Genomic DNA, 24974 nt, shown 5'->3' on the forward strand with positions numbered 1-24974 from the left:
ATCCGATCAAAGAATTTTTAAAAATTGGTGATTTTAATCTGACAGTTAAGTCAAAAGTGGGAGTTCCTGCGCATTTAGTTCAAGGTAACCTATGAATTTATGTGAATACGTTAACCCATATTAATAATAATACCTAAAGAAAATTAAAATCTAAAATGGTTCATGATATGAAGCTAGCAAAGAATGCCATTCAATCAAAATTGCCTCTGAAATGACAGAAATTAAGGAACTGTACATAAACTGTTGAAGTAAAATTTGATCATAGGGAAACATAATTTGAACACAGCACCTTACAATAATTTCACTTTGGGGAGTCTTTGTGCTCCAAGCTCTCCTGCCTGCAATGCTGGGGATAAAGTCATTTCTGGATTTTGAAAAGTTATAGAATGATAAAATATCTAACCATGCGTATGTGAACCAGAAAACACTGTAAATATGATATACCTGCAACATAAGACAGTGATAAAATATTATAAAGCAGTAATAAGTTTGATTTACTTTATCTAAGTATTGTTTCTGCTCCCTTGGCAGCACGGTGGCACAGTAGTTAGCGATGCTGCCTCACAGCGCCAGAAACCCGGGTTTGATTCCCAGCTTGGGTTACAGTCTGTGCGGAATCTGCATGTTCGCCCCATGTCTGCATAGGTTTCCTCTGGGCGCTTTGGATTTCTCCTATAGTCTGAAGGACATGTTGGTTAGGTGGATTGGCCATGCTATATTCTCCCTCAGTGTACCCAAACAGGTGCCGGAGTGTGGCGACTAGGGGACTTTCACAGTAACTTCATTGCAGTGTTAATGTAAGCTTACTTGTGACATTAATAATCAAATTTTAAGTATTCTACTAAAACATGTGATTCTATGCAAAAAATTTCCAAACGATTCAACTCTAGGTTGGGTGAAAGGTTATCAAGGGGAAGACAGGAATGTGGAGTTGAGGTTACAATCAGATCAGTCACGATCTTATTGAATGGTGGAGCAGGTTTGAGTGATCTACTCCTGCTACTAATATATATCTTCATATGGACTGGAGAGGTTACAGTGTAAATAATTTGGCTTGTATTACATAGAACATAACTCTCCCAAATTGAGACTAATTGCAGTAGTCGGGGGCTTCTGGGCAGGCCAGAATGGTGGGATCCTGTACTTGATTCTGCGCTTGGAACTCGTTATTTATACACAGGCGAGTTCCCTTCTGAGTCACCTGGCAGGCTGGCAGCTGATTCATTCACCCACTCTCAGTTAGTGGATTCAAAGATCCAGTGCCATGTTTAAGTACCGGTCGAACACACCCATATCATTCTCTGCAGCTCACCCGCCTTCACCAGACTGTGTAGGATGTCAGTAACTTAGAAGGAAAAAGCAAGCAGCCTCAAGGAAAAGTCAGTCCTTAGACTCAAGGGAGGGGGATTGAATCAATCGTGTCTGGGGTGCCCATGTCCCAGTTGGACCTCTACCCAACACATCCGGAGTCTTCATGCACCCCTTCCAGTAAACAGTGTGGCATTCCTTTGACCTCCCAACCCCACCACCTTGTTTATAAGCTTCTCATGCTTCCTTGTCAGGTTCCAGCTACCATCCCCTCGGTCTTCCCTCTGCCTTCCATTGTTTGTCTTGTTCATCCACTTCCTTGCCCCCTCTGCCTGCCATTATGAGTCCTCGCTCTTCTTCCCCCTCCTCCTTGCACAGCACTCCTTAAACATTTTCCCCCTCGTCTCCCTCACGAGTGTCCATGGGTACAGCAGCGTTATTCTGTCTAAAAAGATCAGCTTGGCATGGAGATGGAGGGCAGGAACCAGCCTGCTCTGACTTAGTGGTGTACTGTGCATCAGCAGCAGTGTAGCACTATGGTAGAAAGTTGTTGCACTCACCTCTGCTGTGAAGTGAGGACCGCCTTGTGCATGTCACTCATTAGCAATCATTAGCAGTAAATTCACGCTAGGGTGTGCAAGATCAGAAGACCTGATGGGACACAAATAAATGAAAATGGTATTCAACTCCACCAGCCAGCAGGAAGACCGATCTGCCATTAGGAGAATTGCAATGTGATTTTACGCTGGTGGGTATACAAATTTTCACTCCTGCTATATTCTCTACTTCCACCTGCCACCAAATTTGTCTTGGGTGAGATGGGAGAATCTCACCCATATTGTTTATTTAAATCCATCCCTTAATTCTAGAATACAAAATTAATCTTTTTGTGCTCCTTTTAAAGTGAAAGCTTTGCAGGTTATTCAAGCTGTGTTATGACTTGAGTTCCCATCAGGTCCTGGAGCTATGAGAGATCTCATGCGTGAATACTCAGAAAGAGTACCTTCCCACCCTCAGTCCCCGACCTCCCGGGTGGCCTGAATGGCCTCCAGCCCCCTACTAGTGAGGCCATTATGTCAGGTCCCCGTACAGAGGGATCACACACGATCCTCCCCGTGAGAACCTTCACCAGTGAGGCTGCAGAGGCAAGTGAGCCCAGACGATTCCGGCCAGGGCTCACTTGTAACACTTAAATTCTAATCTAAATGGAATTTAAATATTACAGTCAGCCTGGCGCACTGATCTCGCCGGAAATCCAATGCTGATAAGTTTATGAGAGGCGAGAAATTGGGTGCAAATTGGGCTGCCCAGTGGGAAGGTCAGATTGTGCCCTTCTGTGGAATGAAACCACCAGCAAACAAAGAACAAGTCTCTTCATCATGGAATTCCATCTCCTAATGGCAAATTAATGCCCAATAAGCACGTAAATTATAAAATAGGTTTTAATATTGAAGTTGGAGAAAGTGCAAATAGGAATAAAGTTGTCATCTACACTTTGCAAAGTAAGAGCCTAAATGGGGTAGAGACACAATAAGGTCTGGGAATAGGGATACACAAATCTTCAACATAGCAACACAGCTCACCAAAGCCAGACTAAATGGAAACAGAGTACTTAATTCATTTCTACAGGAATAAAATTGAAAAACAGAGAAGTGAAAATTAACTGAAATAAAACCTCGGGTAGACCATACTTGGAGTACTATGCGCAATATTACCATATTACAAAGATGATATAGAAACACCGAAAAAGGTGCAAAAAAGATTTAAAATCATCCCACCAGAATTAAGAGGATCCAACTGTAGAGAAAGACTGAATAGCCTGGGTCTATTTTCTCTCAGAAAATAGAAGACTGAGAGGTGGCCAAATAGAGTCCTTTTAAATTATGAAGCAGTATGTCAGAATAGATGTCGAAAATATTTCAGCCTGTGGTAGAGTCCAAAACTAAGGGCTATAAGTGTACAAGTCACTAATAAATCCAATAAGGAATTGGGCCGGGACGGTGGTTAGCACTGCTGCTTCACAATGCCCGGGACCCGGGTTCAATTCCAGCCTCAGGTGACTGTGTGCAATTTGCACATTCTCCCAGTGTCTGCGTGGGTTTCCTCCGGGTGCTTCAGCTTCCTCCCACACTCCAGAGATGTGCAGGGTAGGTAGATTGGCCATGCTAAATTGCCCTTTAATGTCAGGGGGATTAACAGGGTAAATACGTAGGTAATGGGTGGGATTGTTGTCGGCAGTCTCAATGGGCTGACTGGCCTCCTTCTGCACTGTAGGGATATTATGATAATACTATAATACAATAACCTCAGGTGAAGTTTCTTCACAGTTTGGACTAATGAAACAATCAGCTGCATCCAGGAGAAGCTGGATAAATATATGACAAAAATAGGAATTGATGGATCAAGTGAAATTAAGTGTTCAAGAAAGTTCAAGAGAAATGCAGCAATCATTAAAATTGAATGTTAATAGACAATTGAAGCTGTATGTCTTTCTCAATTATTGAATGGAAATGTGTCCAGCAAGTTTTATTTATACATTGCAAGTCTCCATATAAGCATTGTTCCTTTGTTTTGTCAGGCATGCCCCTTCTCTACTGGTTCTCCAGGAGGATGTCACTGTGGGGCAGCATCTCCTTCAACTTGGCTGTCTTTATCAATCTCGTCATTGCCTTCTTCTATCCATATGCAGAGCCTACTTCAATGGGTAGGTTCATTGATTTGAGTGCTTCAAATGCTCATCTGGATAGATTATGAATGATTGTGAATAATTAGATTAACATTTAATCAAGGACTTTATCAGACTTAAAATTGACTAGACGAAGCTCAATTAATTCTTCCTCTGATTGAAGAGATTAAATTACACGGTTTAATTTGCTATTTACTCTCCCATTACATTTATTTAATGCATGTATTGTCTGTGGTGTGCCTTGATAAAGCCTTAAAAGTGTTAAAACACTTAATAATAATGGAAACTCACATTGATATGAGCTATAAGGACCAATTATGCTGTCTGTATTGTAGAACTGTATTGCCTGTTCTTCAATTGTAAACCACAGGCATGTCTTGGGATATTTTAGTGAAGGAATTGGCCCATAACCAATCATACCATAAATGTTGAAAAAAAAAACAAAAAGGCAAATAGAGAAGACAAATTAGAGTTATATGCATCAACCTTTAGTTTTGGAAATCGATGAAAAGGGGTTCCACAACTTTGATAAACAATGATGAGAACCTGGAACTCATTGCCTGAAGGGATGGTTCAATCAGAAACTCTTGTATCGTTTAAGAACTGTTTAGATGTTCACTTGCACTGCCGGAACCTCCAGAGCTATGGGCTATGTGCTGGAAAATGGAATTTGTGTAATCAGATCTTTGTTGACTGGCGCAGACATGATGGGCCGAACGGCCTCCTTTTGTGCTGTGAAGATCTATGAATCTAAATCTTAAAAGCCAAATGAAATTATGAATTACAACAGAATGACAGCAATTAGCTGCTGCCAAGATTGTACTGCACAACTTGGAGGCATGCCTGAGTGACTGGACAGAAGGTTAGAAAGCACCTTGTTACTTAATGAAATACAAAGAAACAAATCAAAAACCTGTTTTCTGTTTTTCTTCTTACAGGTGCCCTGGACTCATCTTTTCTCTCACTTGTCTTTTGGGGTGTTATATGTTTCTCAGTAGTTTCTTTGCTTTCCAAACGATATGGTCTCAGACCATTAATAATAGCACTGATAATTCGATCTATATATTACATTGGAATAGGTCACACCTTATTAACACTCGGATTACTGAATGTAAGTATGAGGTTGTTTACTTAAAAACCTTATTGTTGAATTGTGTAAAACATATACTCACTTGTTTGAATTAAAAAATTATCAGTTCTACAATATTTAACCACTATCACCAAAACAAATGTTCTCCTTGTAACTATGACTTTCCATCTACTTTTCATTCAGTTGACTGCTTCATTATTTGACGCATTTGATGCGGGATAATTACTTGGGGCGTCCTAAAAAGAAATCAGTAGCAATTGGCAGACCAATGGATGGTAATAGAAATTACATGTAAAATTGATGCTGGCATTCACTCATTGTTGACAAAAGACTTGACATTTCAATTTGTTTGCTGGAGTAATTTGGTAAATCCTTGTACACATCCTCCATTTAATTACTTTGAGGATTGCCTGCCAGATGAAGTTAAGTGAACAAATAATGATCCACCTGAAAAATCAAATATGCAGCAAGAGGGAAATGTGACCAGGAATGTGAGTTAATTGGATTTGTGAGTTAACAGAAAATTGCATTTAACTGTAACTCAGCCAGAGGGAAAAGGATTACTTGAATTTATGTAGTACCCACAAGATCATAGGAGCATAGGAAGTGAGAGCAGAAGTAGGCAGTTCATGTTCGTCCAGCAGTAAGGATACCTCAGCTGCAAACAATAAAAGAACTAACTTCACAAAGTAAATCAAAGAAAAGGTTTAATAAAGAAACTTCATTATACTAACACTCAGGCCATGCCTGGACCACTAAAACTCCCCACAATCCCTGTCTGCTTTCTAGTTATATCATGTTACCATTGGTTACATTATGACAGATCATAGTGTTTTTGTTGGTTACATTATAACAATTCAGTCCTTAGACCATGTTCCGCCATTCAATTCGATCATGGCTGATCTCTTCCTGGACTCAAATCCACCTCCCTACCTGTTCCCACATTCCTTTAACCTGTTAACACATCTATCATAGTGTACCAAAGCATTTCATAACATTGCCTGTTGTTATGGAGATAAACATATTAAGATGCCTCAAAGAGCAATAACAAAATGGCAATCTGTATTTGATGGTGAAAATTATTTGTAAAGATATAAGGTAATGAAAAAGTTCCATCAGATCTTTAATATCCACTGAACCCAATAGAAGCAGACAAGAGCTTGGTTAACATCTCTTGACAGTGAAGCAGTTCCTTGGCAATGCCCTGGAATAATGCCTAGTCTATGGACTCACCTAGACTGGGATTCGGATTCGGATTCTCCACAAAAGCTAAACTGACACAAAGGTCCAAAATAACAATCTCACCATACAGGAAGGAATCTCTGTTGGTCCCGCTCAACTATCCTGCATCATTTAAATATCACCTTCCAACCAACCTACATAGACTTGTAAGTCTATGACCTGCTGCTATCTTATGGGTGGGAGGTTCCATTTCCATTAATATGTTTAACACCAACAGTAAACCAACAACACAGTCAATAGGAAACAACCAACATATTCAATGATAACTTTTCACAAAGAGTACGGTGCACATATGGAATGAGCTGCCAGCGTAGGTGGTAGAGGCAAGTACAATTGCAACATATGAAAGATATTTGGATAAGTACATGGATAGGAAAGATTTCGAGGGATATGGGTCAAACACAGGCAAATGGGACTAGTTCAGTTTAGGAAACCTGGTTGGCCTGGATGAGTTGGGCCAAAGGACCTGTTTTTGTGCCATATATCTGGCCAAAGGATCTGTTTGCATGCCGTAAATCTCTACGTCTCTGATAAATTACCGTCATTTCCAACAGTGAATCCTCGGCATATTCAATCACAATGGTAAACCGCCACCTGTCAACATATTGTACTTATTTTACAGTGCACCCTCAATACAAGAATATTTTTCATGTACATTACTTTCATGTTAATTATTTTTTCTTTCTTTTTGTTATATTTAGCTCATCAACAAAATAGTGTATCTAGTTAGCTTTGTGGGCAATGGTGGGAAATTTATCATTGGATACAAGGCCATGATAATGGACATGGCATTCCTTTACCATATTGGATACATTGTGACGAGTGTGCTGGGGCTTTTTGTGCACGAGTTTTTCTACAGTATCCTGGTATGTTATATCTTCATTTGTGGCTATTTCATCCAGAGATGTTTAAACTGTTGATCATGAAATATTCATTTAATTTCTGTCACATTTGTAATGAGCTCTGTTTAGGTTGAGTTGATTATGTTTCATCTTGAAAAAAATTGCTCAAAGCGAAAAAATATTGAAATTGGCGTTTCTTTTGTAATTAAAAGCTGAAACAGCACTGTGGAAAGATGTATATGTTAACCTGGTCTGTATGCTACACACTGTTGTATATAAGATTCACCATTGATTCCTTAATTCAACTGAAACTAAATTATGAATGAATATGATAATTTGTTGATCTAGTTATTTTAAAAAGCATAGTTAACAGAAGAGAAATAGTTAGCACTGACGGATTTAAATATTTATTAAAATAAGGGTAGCAAGTGTCAAGGAATAGGACATTGACACAACATCGGCACAAAGCAGTCACAGAACAACTAGCACAGATTTGACTGTCCGACTGCCATTACTTCTTTGCTTTCCACAACCTCTTCAAATCATTCCTGCTTTTTAAAGATTGAATAAAAAATACAGTTCTAAAGAATGGTCTACACCAGAAAGCAAAGTTTAACAAATTGTCAGACATTAATGACACTGGGTCTTTGCAATATCTTGTGCTTTAAGTGCAGAATCAAATTTTCTTTACATTGTCTCAAGTACATGGCTAAGTCACAATCGTAGAAGCGAAATTCAATGACATTTTTTGCCGTTGTATTTTCCCATACCGTTATGGTCAATTTAGCAACAAATTTCCTGAACAGTGGCGCGTCCAGGACTCAGGCCAGCTAGGAATTGGATTATGATATCTAAAGCTTGTTTCAAGAAGAATTCTTGCAGTGATTGAAAGAGGGGAGGCGATGCCTAGTGGTATTATCACTAGACTATTAATCCAAAAACTCAGCTAAGGAAATTCAGGACCCAGTTTTGAGGCCTGTGAAGGCAGATGGTGGAACTTGAATTCAATAAAAAAAATCTGGAATTAAGAATCTGCTGATGACCATGAAACCATTGTCAAATGTTAGAAAAACCCTTCTGATTCAGTAATTTCTTTTAGATAAGGAAATCTGCTGTCCTTACCTGGTCTAGCCTACATGTGACTCCACAGCTACAGCCCAAAATGGCTGAGCAAGCCATTCAGTACAAGGGCTACTAGGGATGGCCAGCCAGCAAGGCCCATGTCCCACAAATGGATTTTAAAAAATCCTCCATGCTGTCAGTTTAAGCTGGATTCAGACCAAAGCTCCTGAGAGGAAGGAACAATTTACCCAGCCTCCATTTAAATTTGTTCCATCAACTTGAACTAAAAACTGTAAGTTGACATGGAACTTTAAAATATGACCACAAGTCATTGACTTAACTAAAGATATACAGCAGGATTCATTGAATTTGAGTGGAAGATGCAATGGGTGGATATAATTTTGATTTGGTTTCATAAAAGCTGAAAACTGAAGTATCTATGAAAGTTACTATCCTGCGTACAAAAAATTGGCAAATGGAGGATAATATGGGATAGTGCAAATTTGTCCAGTTTGGCAGGAAAAGTAGAGAAGTAGCATTTTATCGAAGTGAAGAGAGATCACAGAACTCTGAGGTACAAAGGGATCTGAATGATCTGGTACTTGAATCATAAAAAGTTAGTATGCAGATACAGCAAGTGAATAGGAAGGCAAAGGGAATGGAATATAAAAGTAGTGAAGTTTTGCTACAGTATACAAGACATTGGTGAGAACACATCTTGAACTCTGTGTACAACTTTTGTCTCTTCATTGAAGAAAGGACATAATTGCATTAGAAGTATTTCAGGATGTGGTGTTGCCGCGTCCACAACTGGGGTAGTCACAGTAAGTAGTCTCACAACACCAGGTTAAAGTCCAACAAGTTTATTTGGTAGCACAAGCTTTTGGAGCATTGCCCCTTCACTGAAGTATTTCAGAGAAGCTTCATTTCCTGGAATAGGGGTTACCTTATGAGGAAGGTTGGGCCTCTTGATGTTTAGAAGAATGAGGAGAGATCATTTGAAATATGTAAAACCTGAAGAGGCTTGAGAGAATTGATGCTGAAAGGATGTTTTCCCTTGAGGGACAGACCAGAACTAGGGAACAAGGCTTAAAAATAAGAGGCGCCCCATTTAAGAAGGGGATAAGGAAAATGTTTTTCTTTCAGGGCTTTGTGAGTCTGTGTCTCTTCCCCAGAAAATGCTGGAGACAGGGTCATTTTAAGGAAAAAGTACACAATTCCTGATTAACAAGAGAATCAAAGGGTATTGGTGGCAGACAAAACAGTGCTGTTAAACATTCAGATAGTCTATTCCTGTTCTTAATATATACGTTTGTATGTTCTATAAAGTTCAGACCATGAAGATTGTACGCTAAAAATCTGACAAATATTAACTTACCATATATTGAACTTGTACTTTTCAGCTGTTTGATTTGATCTACAGAGAAGAGACTCTGTTTAATGTCATAAAAAGTGTTACACGTAATGGTCGCTCCATCCTCCTGACAGCTATGCTTGCCCTTATCCTTGTCTATCTCTTCTCAATCGTGGGCTTCCTCTTCCTGAAGGATGACTTCATTTTAGAGGTGGAGAGGTTGCCAAGCAGCAAGATGTCAGGTAAATATTGTTTTTGAGGTTGTACTACCTCAACGGAATGGAGGTTGACCATAATGAAAATAATGTTGTTTGAAGTTCCTACATTGTCTACATTTTACACAAGCTCGAGATTTCACATTGAATCACTTTAATGGACATAAAATTGTCCATTGGCGGCACAGTAAGGGTGCCAGAGTGTCCAGTTTGTCTGGCATCAAATGTTGAGCCATTCCAGTGCGTGCAAGTCAACCAGAGTTTTATAACCAGGAAAACATTGTTTCTCTTGTTCTAAGGAAAATAGTGTGACAAAGGACAGTCTAAACACAAGGTATATTTCTGCCCTCAGGTGGTATTGCAGATTCCATGGTGTAACTGCTGACTTGATGAGCCAAAAGGCCTCTTCTGTACTTTATGATTCTTTGATTGTTTAACACCTTACGTAATAATTCTCCATCATGATCGAGCAGAGTTCCTGAGTGTGGTAATGCTCAGAGCTCCACATAAAGGCAGGAAAATGTTTGGGTGAACTAGCAAGTCAACCTTCCCACATTACTTACTGGCTGATTGGTATTCAGCATGGTCCAATGCCTAAGAGCCGAGGGGTGGCACACTGGCACCAAAAAGAGAAAGTTAAATAATTTGTAAATAGGTTATGAAAAGCCCGATAAAACGGGATGGTATTGTTAAGAGTAAGAATGGTGCACTGTGGGCAGGTGTTGAAGATAGGAAAAAAACAAAACTGAGAAAGATGCATTGGCAAGAAGCTGCAGCAAGACAAAAATAACAATGTGTGTGAACTATTTCTTCTGTTAATAGGTTTATTTGCAGCACAAGGAAACGCAGTGAAGGATTTCATTAACTCATGTGCTGCTGATGATGTTCATTGTTCTGCAGGCATCCAAGACGCTGAGTCACCAGGTCAGCATATTAATGTTTAATCTGCAGAACCAAGTGAACAAAAATCTATACACCTTCCACAGATTTCACAAACTAATACAAGTAGCATTAATTTCTAAAATTATTCTTTTCCTTTTCCTCCTACCTTCTGATTTCAGAAAGACATGCATAGGTCCAATTTTACTGGCATCCTTCTGATAGTCATCCTTTTCATAGTCACGCACAAGCCAACAGGAAGCACCTTTCCAAATGTAGCAGCATTATAGAATCCTACAGTGCAGAAGAAGGCCATTCAGCCCATTGAGTCTGCACCAACCACAATCCCACACAGGCCGTATCCTCATAACCCCATGCATTTACCCTAGCTAGTCCCTCGAACACTAAGGGGCAATTTAGCATGGGCAATCCACCTAACCTCTTATCTTTGGACCGTGGAAAGAAACTGGAGCACCCTGAGGAAACCTATGCAGATGCAGAGAGAATGTGCCAACTCCACGTAGACATCATAGCTGGAATTTTGCCTCCACACCCGACCCGATTCTGCGGCTTGCAGAACGGAATTTTATGTTGTCCTTGGGCGGGATCTTGTAAACCTTGCCCAAGTGAAGTTATTCAAAATTTGTCATCAGAAATGGGAATCTGGATTTTCCCATCCTGAAGCTCAGATCACTGAAGCCCCTTGAGATTTTTTTAAGCTTGATATCAACTACAAATTCAGAGAATGGTATAGGCGAAGTCATTGAATATTTTTAAGACACAGGTAGCTAGATTCTTGACTAATAGGGAAGTCAAAAGTTATCGGGTCTAGGGAGAATGTGGAGTTGAAGCTGCAATCTGATCATCCACGATCTCGTTGAATGGTAGAACAGGCTTGAGGGGCCAAATGGCCTACTCCTGCTCCTAATTCATATGTTCCTATGAGAATTAAACTTGAAGCTTTCCTGAAATGACTCAGTATCAGAGTAGATGTTGTGTTTTTGGCACTTGAGTGACCATGGCAAATAACTCCTTTTCAGCAATATTTGTGCAAGTGGTTACATTGCTTGGGATGAATTGTCTTTCAAAAAGCATTGGGACAGTTACATGGGTAAGATGGGTATAGAGGGATAGGGGCCAAACACGGGCAGTTAGGACCAGCTTAGTGGTTTAAAAAAAAGGGCGGCATGGACAAGTTGGAACAAAGGGCCTGTTTCCATGTTGTAAATCTTTATGACCTATGAATTCCAGTTTAATGTGCACACTGATTTGAATATAATTCTCAAGATCGCTATATTTAACAGGTAATTACTCTTGAATACGTGTTTCCAAGTAGCAGTTTTATTTGAAAAATGAAGGTATTCATTCAAGGTTTGTTTAGAATTTCAATTGTATTCATCAAGAAGTTCAAGGATATAGGCCAGAATTTTCCATCTTTTCGTACTGGTGGGATATGGTCCCAGTAATGTGAACAGAGATTTCAGTGAGTCACCAGTTCATATAGTCCACATTGTAAAGTGGGTCGACACAGTGCAGATAAAGTTGTGAATTGCCAGTCCTCTAACTGATTAAGTTCTTCCATCATGTTCACTTTAAAATCCTTTAGGCTACCGAGTGAATGATTTAGGATTCAAAGCCCTCCTAAATGTCCACAGATACTGAACCACTGTATGCATGTACATTCAAATTTGTTCCGAATTCAAAAATGAAGTAATCCTGTGTGAATATTAGAGTGCAAGTTTACAAAAGTGAAACTTGGCTGATGCTTTATAATACATTAATGAGACAACACAAAAGGGTAGATTAATATCAGAAACAGAAATAAGACTGACCTCAAATACAAGAGAAATAAGTTTTGAAATGAACACTTGCACCTTGCTAAAACTCATATGCAATTATATACTGAGGTTGAATGGCAATTGTGTGGGCAAAAGTGGCAGCCAATTTGTGCAAAGCAACATTTCACAAACAACAGTGTCATGAATGACCAGCCAGTCTATATTTGATTGCAGGGACTAATGAAGGGGTGTTGAGTAAAAGAGCAAGTCCATTGGGTCAGAGATGAGCATCAAAACCATGGGCTGGATTCTCTGGCTTCCCCAAGGTGTGTTTCTCAGGGTGGGAGGTGGCCAGTCATTGGCAGTGGATTCTTCTGGTCCCGGTGCTGTCAATGGGATTTCTCATTGATTCCACCTCACACTGCCAGGAAACCCACAGCAGGGGTGGCAGGACCAGGAGATCCCGCCAGCGTGAACAGCTGGAAAGTTCCAGCCCACATATACAATAAAGATTCCTGATATGTATATAATGGAGCTTCAGTCATACTAGCCTTAATTTTCCAATCAGTATTATTATAACGCAAATTGTTAACCTACTTAAAATGAATAGTTTATGCTGACATTGAAAGTAAATTCATGTAAAATATAGGTTCTTGAGCCATGGTAATGTAGGTCATTTAGTGACAGGAGATAGGTCCTTCCTTGAAATTGCTCCATTGCTATTGTTCTCATCTGAGACTCTATGAATAGAGATGTCCTCACAGCAAGAGAGGGATTATCAGAATTTTAATCAACCTACTTGCTCTATTGGTCTTTCTGTCCCACTGACCGGCTACAATTTTAGCACTGCTGGAAACCCAGGGGAAATTGACTACCTGTCCTCGCAGTCAGTGAGTGAAATAGCTTGTGGAGCAAGAGAGATCTCAGGGGAGCTAAACAAAAAAAAAGTGGTTGGAATGGTGAAAATGAGGATATTCTTCCTGCAAGTGGATTTCGTTATTGTCAGTGCAAGATTCAGAGCTGATTAACTTTCAGGAAAAGTTATCCAAGAACAATTGGCAAAGGTTTGCAGTCTAATTTTTCAAAGAACATTGGAGGCAAATTTTCATTTACCTTTGTTGCTACTTCAGTCATTGCAGATGAGGAAGAGGATGACAAAGAGCGTGCTTGTGACACTCTATTGATGTGTATAGTAACAGTATTAAATCACGGTCTGCGTAATGGAGGTGGTGTTGGTGATATTCTCAGACAACCTTCGAAGGACGTAAGTAAATCTTTATGATGAAACATCATAAGTATTTATCTCTCACCTTTGCAGTTTGAAATTTAAAATCTGACATTAATTAACCATCATTATTTAGTGTGTGTAATGTGCCAGAATTACTTAGTCCTCAGTTGAATACCCAAACAGACTCATTGGTTAGTACTGCTGCCTCACAGCGCTGGGGACCTGGGTTCAATTCCAGTTTTGGGTCACTGTCTGTGGGGAGTTTGCACATTCTCCCCGTGTTTGTGTGGATTTCCGCTGAGTATCCGGTTTCTTCCCACAGGCCAAAGATGTGCAGGTTAGATGGATTGGCTATGGTAAAATGCCCTTTAGTGTCCAGTTTATCTAGGCGAGGTGAATTGGCCATGCTAAATTACCTCTATGTCAGGGGGATTAGTGGGGAAAATACATGGGATTACAGGGATTGTTGTCAGGTGCAATGGGCCGAACAGCCTCCTTCTGCACTGTAGGGATTCTACGATTCTATGACAAACTCCCTAAAAAGTATCTACTAACATATTTCCAGTATATGCTAGAAATCCTCTCATTCACAAAAGCATAAGTAAGTTATTTCTGTTTTTAAAGTTTGTGTAATGTGAGCACTTGTCCAAATATTTTATTTTATCTCTTTAAGTACCATTATATGACTCTGCTCTAATCATCAAGAGAGTTGACTTATTTGCCAGCTTTTCGGACTAATTAGTATCACTTAAGAACCAGTAATAAAAATGATATAAAAGTGACAGGTGATTTAATACCTTGTCTAATTTTCCTGTGGGAATTTGTCTGTCCAGTTTTGGCATCTCCTTTGATGGCACAGATGGGAATTGAACTTAAAAAAAGGTATACCAAAAACGAACCAATGTGCTGCAATAGCACTCTGTTTGTTCCACACGTTCAACATTGTTTAAATTTACTGTCATAAAACAAACATTGTGAATAACAGCTGCATCTTCAAATTTGGCCTGTGTAGAAGTTATTCTGTTGCACATACATGTACATATTTGGAGAGGAAGGAGCTGAAAGTCTTTTTTTTCCCAATGTTGTCCTTCATGTCATCTAAAGATCAAAAAGGGATCGATATCTAGAATTGGAAAGATATCAAATCCAGAGTAATAAACATTTATGTAAAAACTATTTAAAACATGCAAACAGACCATTCAACTCAGCAGGTACATGAGCCACATGTGTCTCTTCCCATTCTATTCCATTTAACCCCATAAATATATCCTTCAAATCCTGTCCCTTTCATCCCTTGGATCCCTCAGGTTATTCACATCAGTTAGATTCTGTGGCAGTGAGTTCCACATTCTAACCACTCTCTGGGTAAAGAACTTTATCCAAAACTTCCCATTTGATTTATTGATGACTCTTTTGTAATTATGGCTCCTAGTTCTGATCTCAGACACAAGTTGGAATGTCTTCTGCATATCTACCTTATCAATCACTTTCATAATCTTGACAATTTACATCAGGATATCACTCGTCGTTGTTTCAGAGAAAAAGGTCCAGACTATTCAATCTATTCTGATAGGTAGAACCTCTCAGTTCTGGTACCATTTTAGCAAAGGGGGATACACCGGCCTCCCAGCCACCAGTTTCTCTGCAGCAGGAGGTGACGCGCTGTTCATTGGTAGTGGAATTCTCTGGTGTTGTCAATGGGATTTCCCACTGATGTCACCACATGCCGCCGTGAAACCCACGGGAGGGAGTGTGCTGCCAGTGGGACTGGAGAATCTCACTGGCGTGTACGCCTGGAGAACTCCCCCAAAAGCCTTTTTGTATCTTCTCCAATGTTTATATATGTCTTTCAGAACACGGAAATCAGAACTGTTCACACAATTCCAAATGTAGTGTATCCAAGGCTCCATACAATTTCAACAGAACTTCTCTGCCTTTCAAATCTGTCTATCTAGGAATGCCAGTGCCATTTTTAAAATGTTTATAGTAGCCTTATTAACTTATGGAACTACTATTAATGATTTGTAACGCTTGATCCCTCTCATCCTTAACCCTATTTGGATATTAATTTTCCAAGGCGTCTGTGGCCACCTTATTCTCCCCACCAAAATCCATTACTTATCTATACCGAATTCCCTGCCTTTTCCGAAAGTTTATTAATGTATTTATGTACTTTGTTGTAGTCTTTCCCTGTTTGGATTACACTGGCCAATTTGGTGTAACCCACACATTTTGAAGTTATGCTTTCAAGATATCATATTTAAAAACACCATCATTAAAATTGAAAGGGACTAACTGAAATATTTAACTGAAGATGTTGGAAAATTAAACGGAAAAGTGGCCTTTCCAAGCAACAACATACCTCCTACCAGCGTCTGTTCTCCATTCTGTCAGCTAGCTCCCCATTCCGTTACATGTGCTTTGACACCTCTGTTCTGACTTTAGTCACTAGTTTATTATGTGGTATTACAAAGGTTAATCTCAAAGTCAAAATATGTTGTATCCACTACATTTCCCTTATCCTTCCTTTGTGTTAGTTTTTCAAAGAATTCAGTAAGTTGCTCAAGCATAAACTTCCCATTAGGTAAACTGGAGAGAGAAAGAGAGGGGAATAAACCAAGCCATCATTAAGCAAAAACAGCTAACAGTTATAGAAAAGCAGTTTCAGCAAATGGAAAAGAACAGAATTGGAAGATCGCAAGCTTCAAGTGACAGATTGGATAAAGAAACGGAAGTGAAGGATTGGATAAAGAGATGAAAGTCAACAGGATCAGGAGACAGAGCTGAGCAAATCGCAGAGTTGAAAGGACAATTCTTGGGAAATGAAGAGAAAGTTGGAGATACATAACTGAGAGATGGATATGTTGAGATATAAACCGAGATAAAATAATTTATTTCAAACACCATGAACTAAATAAGGTAGAAAATAATCAAGAAATACTTACATTATATCAGAAAAGAAAGTTAAACACGTGGAGAAGAGAGAAAGAGAAGAAATCAGCTTGACAAATACAGATCTCTCAATAGATTTGCTCGTTTCAGGGACAAATGTTTTATTTATGAAATAATACGCATTCAACTTCAAAAAGCCTGAGGAATTGCCAAATTCCCCCAATATGATATCTGAAAAATGATTAATGTTAAATTTCAAGTTAGTTATTCAAATTATTCTGCTGAAATATAGGGACATAGAACTAGCAGATAAAATTTAATCCTGTAATGATTGCTTTATCCTAGGAAGCTCTATTTCCCGCCCGGGTTGTCTTTGATCTGCTCTTCTTCTTCATTGTTATCATTATTGTATTGAACCTGATTTTTGGTGTTATCATCGACACCTTTGCTGATCTGAGAAGTGAGAAACAAAAGAAAGAAGAAGTCCTGAAGTCGACCTGCTTTATCTGTGGTAAGTGCAGGCACCTTATTCTTTTTCACAGTTGATTGTCTGCACTGAATTTTCAGATTGAAAGTAATAGGTTAACCAAATTGAATACTGTTACCCTTCGTGTGATGGATAAATTGCGAATGGAATTGCCATGGTTTCCTAAGATTCCAAGAGGGGAAGTAAAATGTCTCTCAACGGATCTTGGTGGCCAGGTTGATGTGATGTGTCCCACGGCTTGAGACTTGTGTCCAAAATCACACATCAGCTTATCTGTCAACCTCCACTTATGCAGCAGGCAGCAGATTTTCCACACTCCAGTACAGGTTTGGTTGAACACTGCCTACTGTCTTCAAGGAGGTTAACTGCAGGGATCAATATTTGAATTCTTTCATGTGATGGTAAAGTCAGCGTTTATTGCTTATTCCTCATTTCCCTTGGAGTGATGGTCATTGAGGAAACAGCTGAAGATGGTTTGCCTTAGGACACACCCCTGAGGATCTTCTGCAGTGATGAGATGATTGCCCTCTCACTTTCTTCCTTAGTAGTAGGGAATGACTCCTTCCAGAGGAGAGATTTCACCCTGATTCTCATTGATATTGGTGGTGCCAGACCTCTATTCATATCCCATTAAAATACTCAAAGGACAGGGCATTCATGCCCATTTCAGGAATTCAGCCCCTTTGTCTGTGTAGATCAGGAAGGAGTGAGGTCTGGAGATGAGTGGCCCTAGAGGAGTCCAAGAGCTGCTTGATAACACTGTTGATGACAATCCCATCACTTTGCTTATGATTGACATTGGTTGGGTGGGGATGGTGATTCTCCAGATTGGATTTGATTCGCTTTTTATGGACAGGACATAGCTGGATAATTTTCCAGATTATCACTGGATGTCAGTGTTGTAAATATACCAGAACAGCTTCACTAGGAGCACAGCTAGGTCTAAAGCATAAGTCATTAGTCCTACTTCTGGAATGTTGTGAAGTCCCATAGCTTTTGCTGCATCCAATGCACTCAGCTGTTTCTTGATATCAGTTGAATCGAATTGGCTAGAGGCTGGCATGTGTGAGGCTGTGGACCTCAGGAGCAGGCCAAAATGAATCATCCACTTAGCACTTCTGGCTCAAGATGGTTAAAGATGCTTCAGCCTTGTCTTTTGCCTTAATGAGCTGGACTCTGCCATCAGAGGATAGGAATGTTTGTGGAACCTCCTCCTCCCATTACAAAGAACAAAGAAAATTATAGCCTAGGAACAGAAACAGACAGTCCCTTAATTTTGGCATAAGTCACCAGATGTTAATGAAGATGATTTTGCAGGGTCAACTGGGTAGAGTGCATAGAAACCATAGAAAATTTACAGCTCAGAAACAGGCCTTTTGGCCCTTCTTGTCTGTGCTGAACCATTTTTTGCCTAGTCCCACTGACCTGCACTTGGACGATATCCCTTCACACCCCTCTCATCCATGTACCCGTCCAAGCTTTTCTTAAATGTTAAAAGTGACCCAGCATTTACCACTTTATCCGGCAGCTCATTCCACACTCCCATCACTCTCTGCATGAAGAAGCCCCCCTGCCAATATTCCCTTTAAACTTTTCTCCTTTCACCCTTAACCCAAGCCCTATGGTTTTATTCTCCCCTAGCCTCAGTGGATCTTTATTCTCTTTGGTGCCCAGGCCAGTGCCGGGTGAGCTCTCCAGTTTTATTCTCATTGATTGTAGCAATTTTATGCAACTGAGTGGCTTGCTAGGAAATTTCAAAAGGCAGTGAAAAATCAACATATTGCTGTCGGTCTGGAATCACATGCAAGCAAAAGCAGGATAAGCAAACAGATTCCCTTAACTATTGAACTAGGCTTTTGTGACAATCCACTCAGTTCATGATGATCGTTATCGATGGATAGCTTTTTATTCAAATAATGAACTATATTTAAATCACCTTAACCACAGTGACGGGATTTGAATCCATGTCTCCAGAGGATTAGCCTGGGCCTCTGGGTTACTAATCCAGTAGCATTATCACTATGGACTTTACTGTGTCAGTGCCAAGGTTTTGGATTCTTCATGCTGAATGTGTTCACCTTCATCTGAATCATAGGAGGTTAATGCTAACTTACACGATGTGCGGGACTTTCCGCCCGCACTCACCCTAAAGCTGGAAATTCCCACCGAGGTCAATGGATCTTTGCATGGTAGCCGCCCCCCCCCGCCCCGCGACAATTCCCAGAATTTGTTTCCCTGCGTTGTTCTTTATCAAGAACCTGCTGGCAAATATCATCAAAGTGGACTTCCCTTCTGAAAAAGAAAATCAAAACGACACTACAAGTCTGACACTTTTACACAGTGTCTGTCTACGCTGAAGTGCGTGATGATTATTAGAGACCAAATGTTACTCCCAAGTTAGTGAAAAGGCACCCTAGCCTGTGGGATTATTGTCCAGCATGAGTCATAGGGTTGGACTTCCCAACCTCACCCGCAGCTGGATTCTGTGATCCCGCTGCAGTGAACGGAGATTTGACTGTCAATTTCTTCATTCTCCCTGGCAGCGGCAGTGAGGTGTGAATGGCTGGAACATTCGAGCCAACTTTGGTGCTGTGAGGGAAAGGGCTTTGCAAAATAATTGTGTGCCAAATTAAGTACCTGTTACAAAGCTGGTAGAAATAATATAAATTATCTTTTAACCCTCACTTTGTCGATCGATCCCAAGAACCTCCTTCCATCCCAAGCTGTCCGCTTTTTTTTTGTTTTCAGCACAAGCAGCAAGATCAGTGCTAGTTAGAACTAATCTAACACCAGGAATAACTATCAACTCAAACCAACTTAACTGTAATTGTGCAAAATAAAAACACTGGGAATTCTCTTTTTGCTGCCATTTGAAACAAAGACCATTTACGTGGAGAAACCCCAACAAATTTCTGACTACAGTGATTGAAAATGTTTTGCCAGCAGCAAACAGCTCAGCAGTTACAGGCTGAATTCACCAACCTCGCCCGCAGCTGAGATTCTCCAGTCCCGCTGTAGTGAACGGAGCTTTGGCTGAGCTTCCCATTCTCGCTGGCAGCAGTGATCGGGTATGTGAGACCGGGGAATTCCGGCCCCTTATTTTCTGCCTGATGAAGCAGTGTCACTTTGAAAGGGAACTCTTCAATCACAACAATAACTGGATGCTGCTTTCTTTTCTGACCATGAACAGATTTGACATTGAGAAAAACCCACAGTCGGCATCTTAAAAGTTGCACTTGTGACTAGCAGCATGTGCATCGATCTGCTGTTGTCGCTGGTGCTCTGAAATTCTGCTCACAGTGGGAACAAGACAAATTTAGAAGTGTGGGAGATAGAGCAAAAGACCCAGAAATCATCTACAGTTTGAACAAACCATTTCCTGAGCTTGGTGACTTTTTGTTTTCTGGAAGTAACTATCTGCTTGTATTTTGCTCAGGCCTTGAGAGAGATAAGTTTGACAACAAGACAGTATCATTTGAAGAGCACATTAACAATGAACACAATATTTGGAATTACTTGTACTTCATTGTACTGGTTCATGTCAAAAAGAAGACTGATTATACAGGTCCAGAAAGCTACGTTGCTCAAATGATAAAGGTAATTCTTTTGTAAAATGAAGTATTGTACTGAGTTTCATCTTTTAGTTTATTCTCAACACAATTCACTTCTAAATAAATTTGGATACTTACCAGTAGAAAAGGTTGTCTGGTGTCCTTTGGCATCTAAGTCCCTGGATCTAAAGCATTTAAGTCCAATGGGAGGTCACTATCTCTGTCCGGTTAGCTGAAATGAATTTGCATGGTCTCATTCTCTTTGTCCGTGTATGAACAAAGACTATACAAATGTGCCAAATTCAACAAAAAAAATCACAAAATTCACAATGTTCATTCCAAAACATCGCTGATTTGGGCAATGAATATATTTAAGCCAATGTGAAATTCTCTTCTGAGATTGAGCTTGTTGTGGCGGAGTTGAAGAAAAGCTTATTCTATAGCTGACCATACTATACCTGACCTAATAATATTCAATGTTAACTCCAAGCTGTCAATCAATTTACACAGATGTATGCTCAATCTAAAGCTACTCGTGTCAAAGGGACAGACACACATAATAAAATGCCACCTGTCATTTCTCGTTATTTTATTTCCCATTTCATGGACTAATTCCATTATTTTATTTTTGTTCATTTATGAATGTGAGCATTGTCAGCATTTATTGCTCATCTTTAATTGCCTTTGAGCGTGTGATGATTAGCCATTTTCTTAGACCTCTGCAGTCTTTCTGGTATAAGTACACCAGCAATACTGTTAGGAAATTCCAAAATCTTGATTATGCCTTAGTGAGGGAACAGTAATTTACTTCAGGAGGGTGTGGAACTTGGAACTTGTAGGTGGTGTTGTTTCCATGCATATGCTGACCTTGTTCTTCTAGGTGTTAGAGGTCACAGGTTTGGAAGATGCTGTTGAAGGAGCCTTTACAAGTTGCTGCAGTGCATCTTGTAAGAGGTACACACTGCTTGTGTTATGTATTGGCATTGGAGGAAGTGAATGTTTAAAATGGTTGACATTGTACCAATTCAGAAGAGTGTTTTGTCCTGGGTAGTATGGAGCTTTTTGAGTGTTGTTGGAACTGTACCCATTCAGGCAAGTAAATAATATTCCATCACACTTTTGACTTTTGCCATGTAATGGGTGGACAGGTTTTGGAGAATCAGGTGTTACTTCCCACAGAATTACCAGGCTCTGGCCTGTTCATAGTCATAATATTTATGTGACTGGTCCAGCAAAGTTTCTGGTCAGTGGTAGCCCTGTGGATGTTGATGATGGGGCCATTCAATGATGATAATACTGTTGATTGACGAAGGGAGATAGTCAGATTCTCTCTTCTTGGAGACGGTCATTGCCTGACATTTGCCACTTATCAGCCCAGCCTGAATATTGTCCCGATGTTGTTGCATGCAGGTGCTTCATAATCTGGGATTAAACACTGTGCCATCAAGAGCAAATTTCTATGACATTCTAATTGTTAGGCCTGGGCCATTGAGAACCTGTATGTAGGTTACTCCAGTAATGATGTCCCCAGGCTGAGATAATTGGCTTCCAACAGCCACAAGCATCTTCCATCATGCTAGATATGACTGCAATGTTGTCTCCAATTCCCACTGACTTCAATTTTATTAGTGTGCCTTGACGACATACTGGGTCAAATGTTGATTTGATGTCAAGGGCAGTCACTCTCACTTCAGTGTTGGAATTCAGTTTTTGTGTCCTGTTTGAATCAAAGTTTAGAATTGAGTGAATTTTGCAGAACCATTGTGCTGTCTTTTTATAGGAGCAGCATAGCTACACTCCTAAGTTCTCTGTCTTTGAGTTTTCCTGCCCAATTGGCTTCATTTGAAAATTAAATGCAGCATTAGTACCTGCAGATTTGTACTCTAGGTTGTAAAGAAAAATAGAATGCAGCAAGTGATGTACTCTGATAGACAAGTCAAGTGACATTGATCAAATTCAATACTAGCCTCTGATTCCGAAATTTGTGAGTTAAAGCACCACTGAAAAGTTTTAGGCATCTAACCTGAGCTGTCACTTAGCAGTACTGAAAAAATGCTGCACTGTTGAAGAGTGCCGTCCTTTGGTTGCAACATTCAACAAGGACCCCACCTTCCTGTTCAGGTAGTTTAAAAGATCTGATAGTATCTGAAGGGGGCGTTCTCGCAGTCATCTGCCTGACATTTATTGCTTGACAAACAACATTAGAAGAAGTCAATTGGTGATTTATTTCATTGCTGCTTTTGAGATCATACATTTAGCTGTAGTATTTGACTGCAAAATAACAGTGATGCAACGTCAAACATACTTAAAAGCAGAAAATGCTGGAAATGCCCAGCTGGTCAGGAAGCATGTGTGAACTGAAAGTACAGAATGAACCTTTCACATCTGAGATCTTTCATTGGAAGGGATCAAAAGTACTTAATTGGCTGTAAACACTTGCGAATGTCCTAAGAAAGCACTAGGTAAATATTCTTTTGATGTACCTCCCTCATGCTGGAGGGTTAAGCATAATAAAGTTATAACTCTAGACTTGGTGCTAAATCCTAAAATGAAGGCAATTAGATTATTTTTCTTCCTTTCTGTAGACGAAAAACCTGGATTGGTTTCCACGCATGCGTGCCATGTCCCTGGTCAGCAACGAAGGAGATGGAGAACAGAATGAACTTCGAAATCTGCAGGACAAGCTGTTCCTGACAATGAAGCTTGTATCAAACCTCACAAACCAACTTTCAGACCTAAAAGAACAGGCATGTATTCAAATTACTTCATTTATTGTAGAAAAAGGACAAGCTGGCATAAAAGGAAAGCAGAGAGTAATTTTCCAGCGTATCCTTTCCTCTATTACGCTGTACTTTTTTTTGCCTTTTTACGAGGTAACATGTCATTAAGGAACAGAAGTATAGGAAGCGTTGGGTCATGATGTGCTAGACATCATAAGTGTGGAACAATTTTGATGGATTGATTACTCTTTTCCTGTCTCTTATTTTTGTCCATCAGCTCGAGCTAAGATTGTAAACTCTGAGCTTTCAATCTCAAAACAATTTTAACCCTAACAAGAAAATTTGAAATCTATTTAATTTCTGTATGGAAAATAATTGTTTTAATTATTGAATATGCTTTTCCTATTATAAGTTACCCTCACTTTTTTCTTTCCCAAGCAGTTGTTTTCTCCCTGTTTACCCTGGTTAAAATATGAGGCAGGCCAAATAAAAGAGCTTGATTACACTTTATTACAGAAAGTGGGGGAAGTAAATTAATGCAGACAAATTTTTGCAATAAACAGATGATTGATACAATCACGTGCTAATATTGCCAGCGAACAATGATTTTGAATTTAAGGAAATTAACTGAATTCATCTTGTTTTGTATAGATGACTGAACAAAGGAAACGCAGGCAGCGAATTGGATTTGTGGATGTACAAAACAATCCATCAAACACAAACAATCAGATGGCTAAAGCATGAATAGTTACAGTGCACCACAACTAACGCACATGTCACTGCCTAGGAATGCTGTTGTGTATTATTGACATCTTCACAACTAAAGAATATCTGAGTGATAAGTTAGAGTAAAATATAGAATATTTAGAATTTTCTCTGGGACGATGGAAGCGATCTTAAAACAAGAAAACTTCATTTGCAAACTGCATGATAATTAAATAGTGTATAAATTGAAAATGGGTATAGATCTTGGGGAAGGTTTTATATAATGGGTCTGGTGATAATGTCACCGTGCAATACTTTATTTTAAAAATATGTGATTATTACTATTTTCCTACTGTGGGTTATATATATTTTGAAAGTGTGTGATGTATAAAAAGACATTCATTTCTGTATTTTACGTTTTGGTAAAATTGGAAAACTTGAAGAAAACTTGGAATTGGAAAACTGATTTACCTGTCTCATGCAGGGAAACATTATCACTCCATGAACCTTCCACTACTAACCTCCTCTGCAGGTTGTCGCAGCATGTTGAAATCAAAGTGTCTACCCACAAGTTTAATGCTGGAACATGGGAGACAGAACAGTATCACCTCATAATTTAATCAGCATGAGCTCCCCATCCCAGAATTAGACTGGTATATTCACAATCAGTAGCCATATAAATATTTGGAACACATGCAGTGCCAGTGTTAACATTTGCTGTATTCACAAAAAGGCACTGGCTACCACACTACCATTAAAATTAATTCTCAGAATGTGGAATCTGCATGATATCAGTGTCCACTTGGCGAGATGAAAGATTGTTGGATTCTAATAAATTTTTTAAAAACTGCTCATTGTAGTGTGATTTTTTTTCCATATCAATCTTGTACTGTAATGGATAATGGAACATCTTCACATGTTCCATATAAATAAAA

General features: G+C 39.5%; 1 protein-coding gene across 3 annotated transcripts in view; it reads left to right on the forward strand.

Annotated features, from left to right (window-relative positions):
• Window positions 1-24888, forward strand: part of itpr3 (inositol 1,4,5-trisphosphate receptor, type 3) — a 290731-nt gene extending 265843 nt beyond the window's left edge. For all 3 annotated transcript variants that reach the window (XM_080210067.1, XM_080210068.1, XM_080210069.1), the window contains 10 exons: window positions 3887-4012; window positions 4933-5105; window positions 7028-7192; window positions 9634-9826; window positions 10622-10723; window positions 13587-13720; window positions 16922-17087; window positions 20500-20660; window positions 23200-23361; window positions 23986-24888. In XM_080210067.1, coding sequence (XP_080066193.1) covers window positions 3887-4012; window positions 4933-5105; window positions 7028-7192; window positions 9634-9826; window positions 10622-10723; window positions 13587-13720; window positions 16922-17087; window positions 20500-20660; window positions 23200-23361; window positions 23986-24078 — 1475 coding nt within the window. In that variant the 3' untranslated portion in view covers window positions 24079-24888. The remainder of the gene's footprint in view (window positions 1-3886; window positions 4013-4932; window positions 5106-7027; window positions 7193-9633; window positions 9827-10621; window positions 10724-13586; window positions 13721-16921; window positions 17088-20499; window positions 20661-23199; window positions 23362-23985) is intronic.
• Window positions 24889-24974: the final 86 nt, after the last annotated feature.

The sequence above is a fragment of the Carcharhinus amblyrhynchos genome, chromosome 22 (genome assembly GCF_965287045.1).
Source record: "Carcharhinus amblyrhynchos chromosome 22, sCarAmb.v2.hapA, whole genome shotgun sequence".
In the NCBI taxonomy this organism is placed as follows: Eukaryota; Metazoa; Chordata; class Chondrichthyes; order Carcharhiniformes; family Carcharhinidae; genus Carcharhinus; species Carcharhinus amblyrhynchos.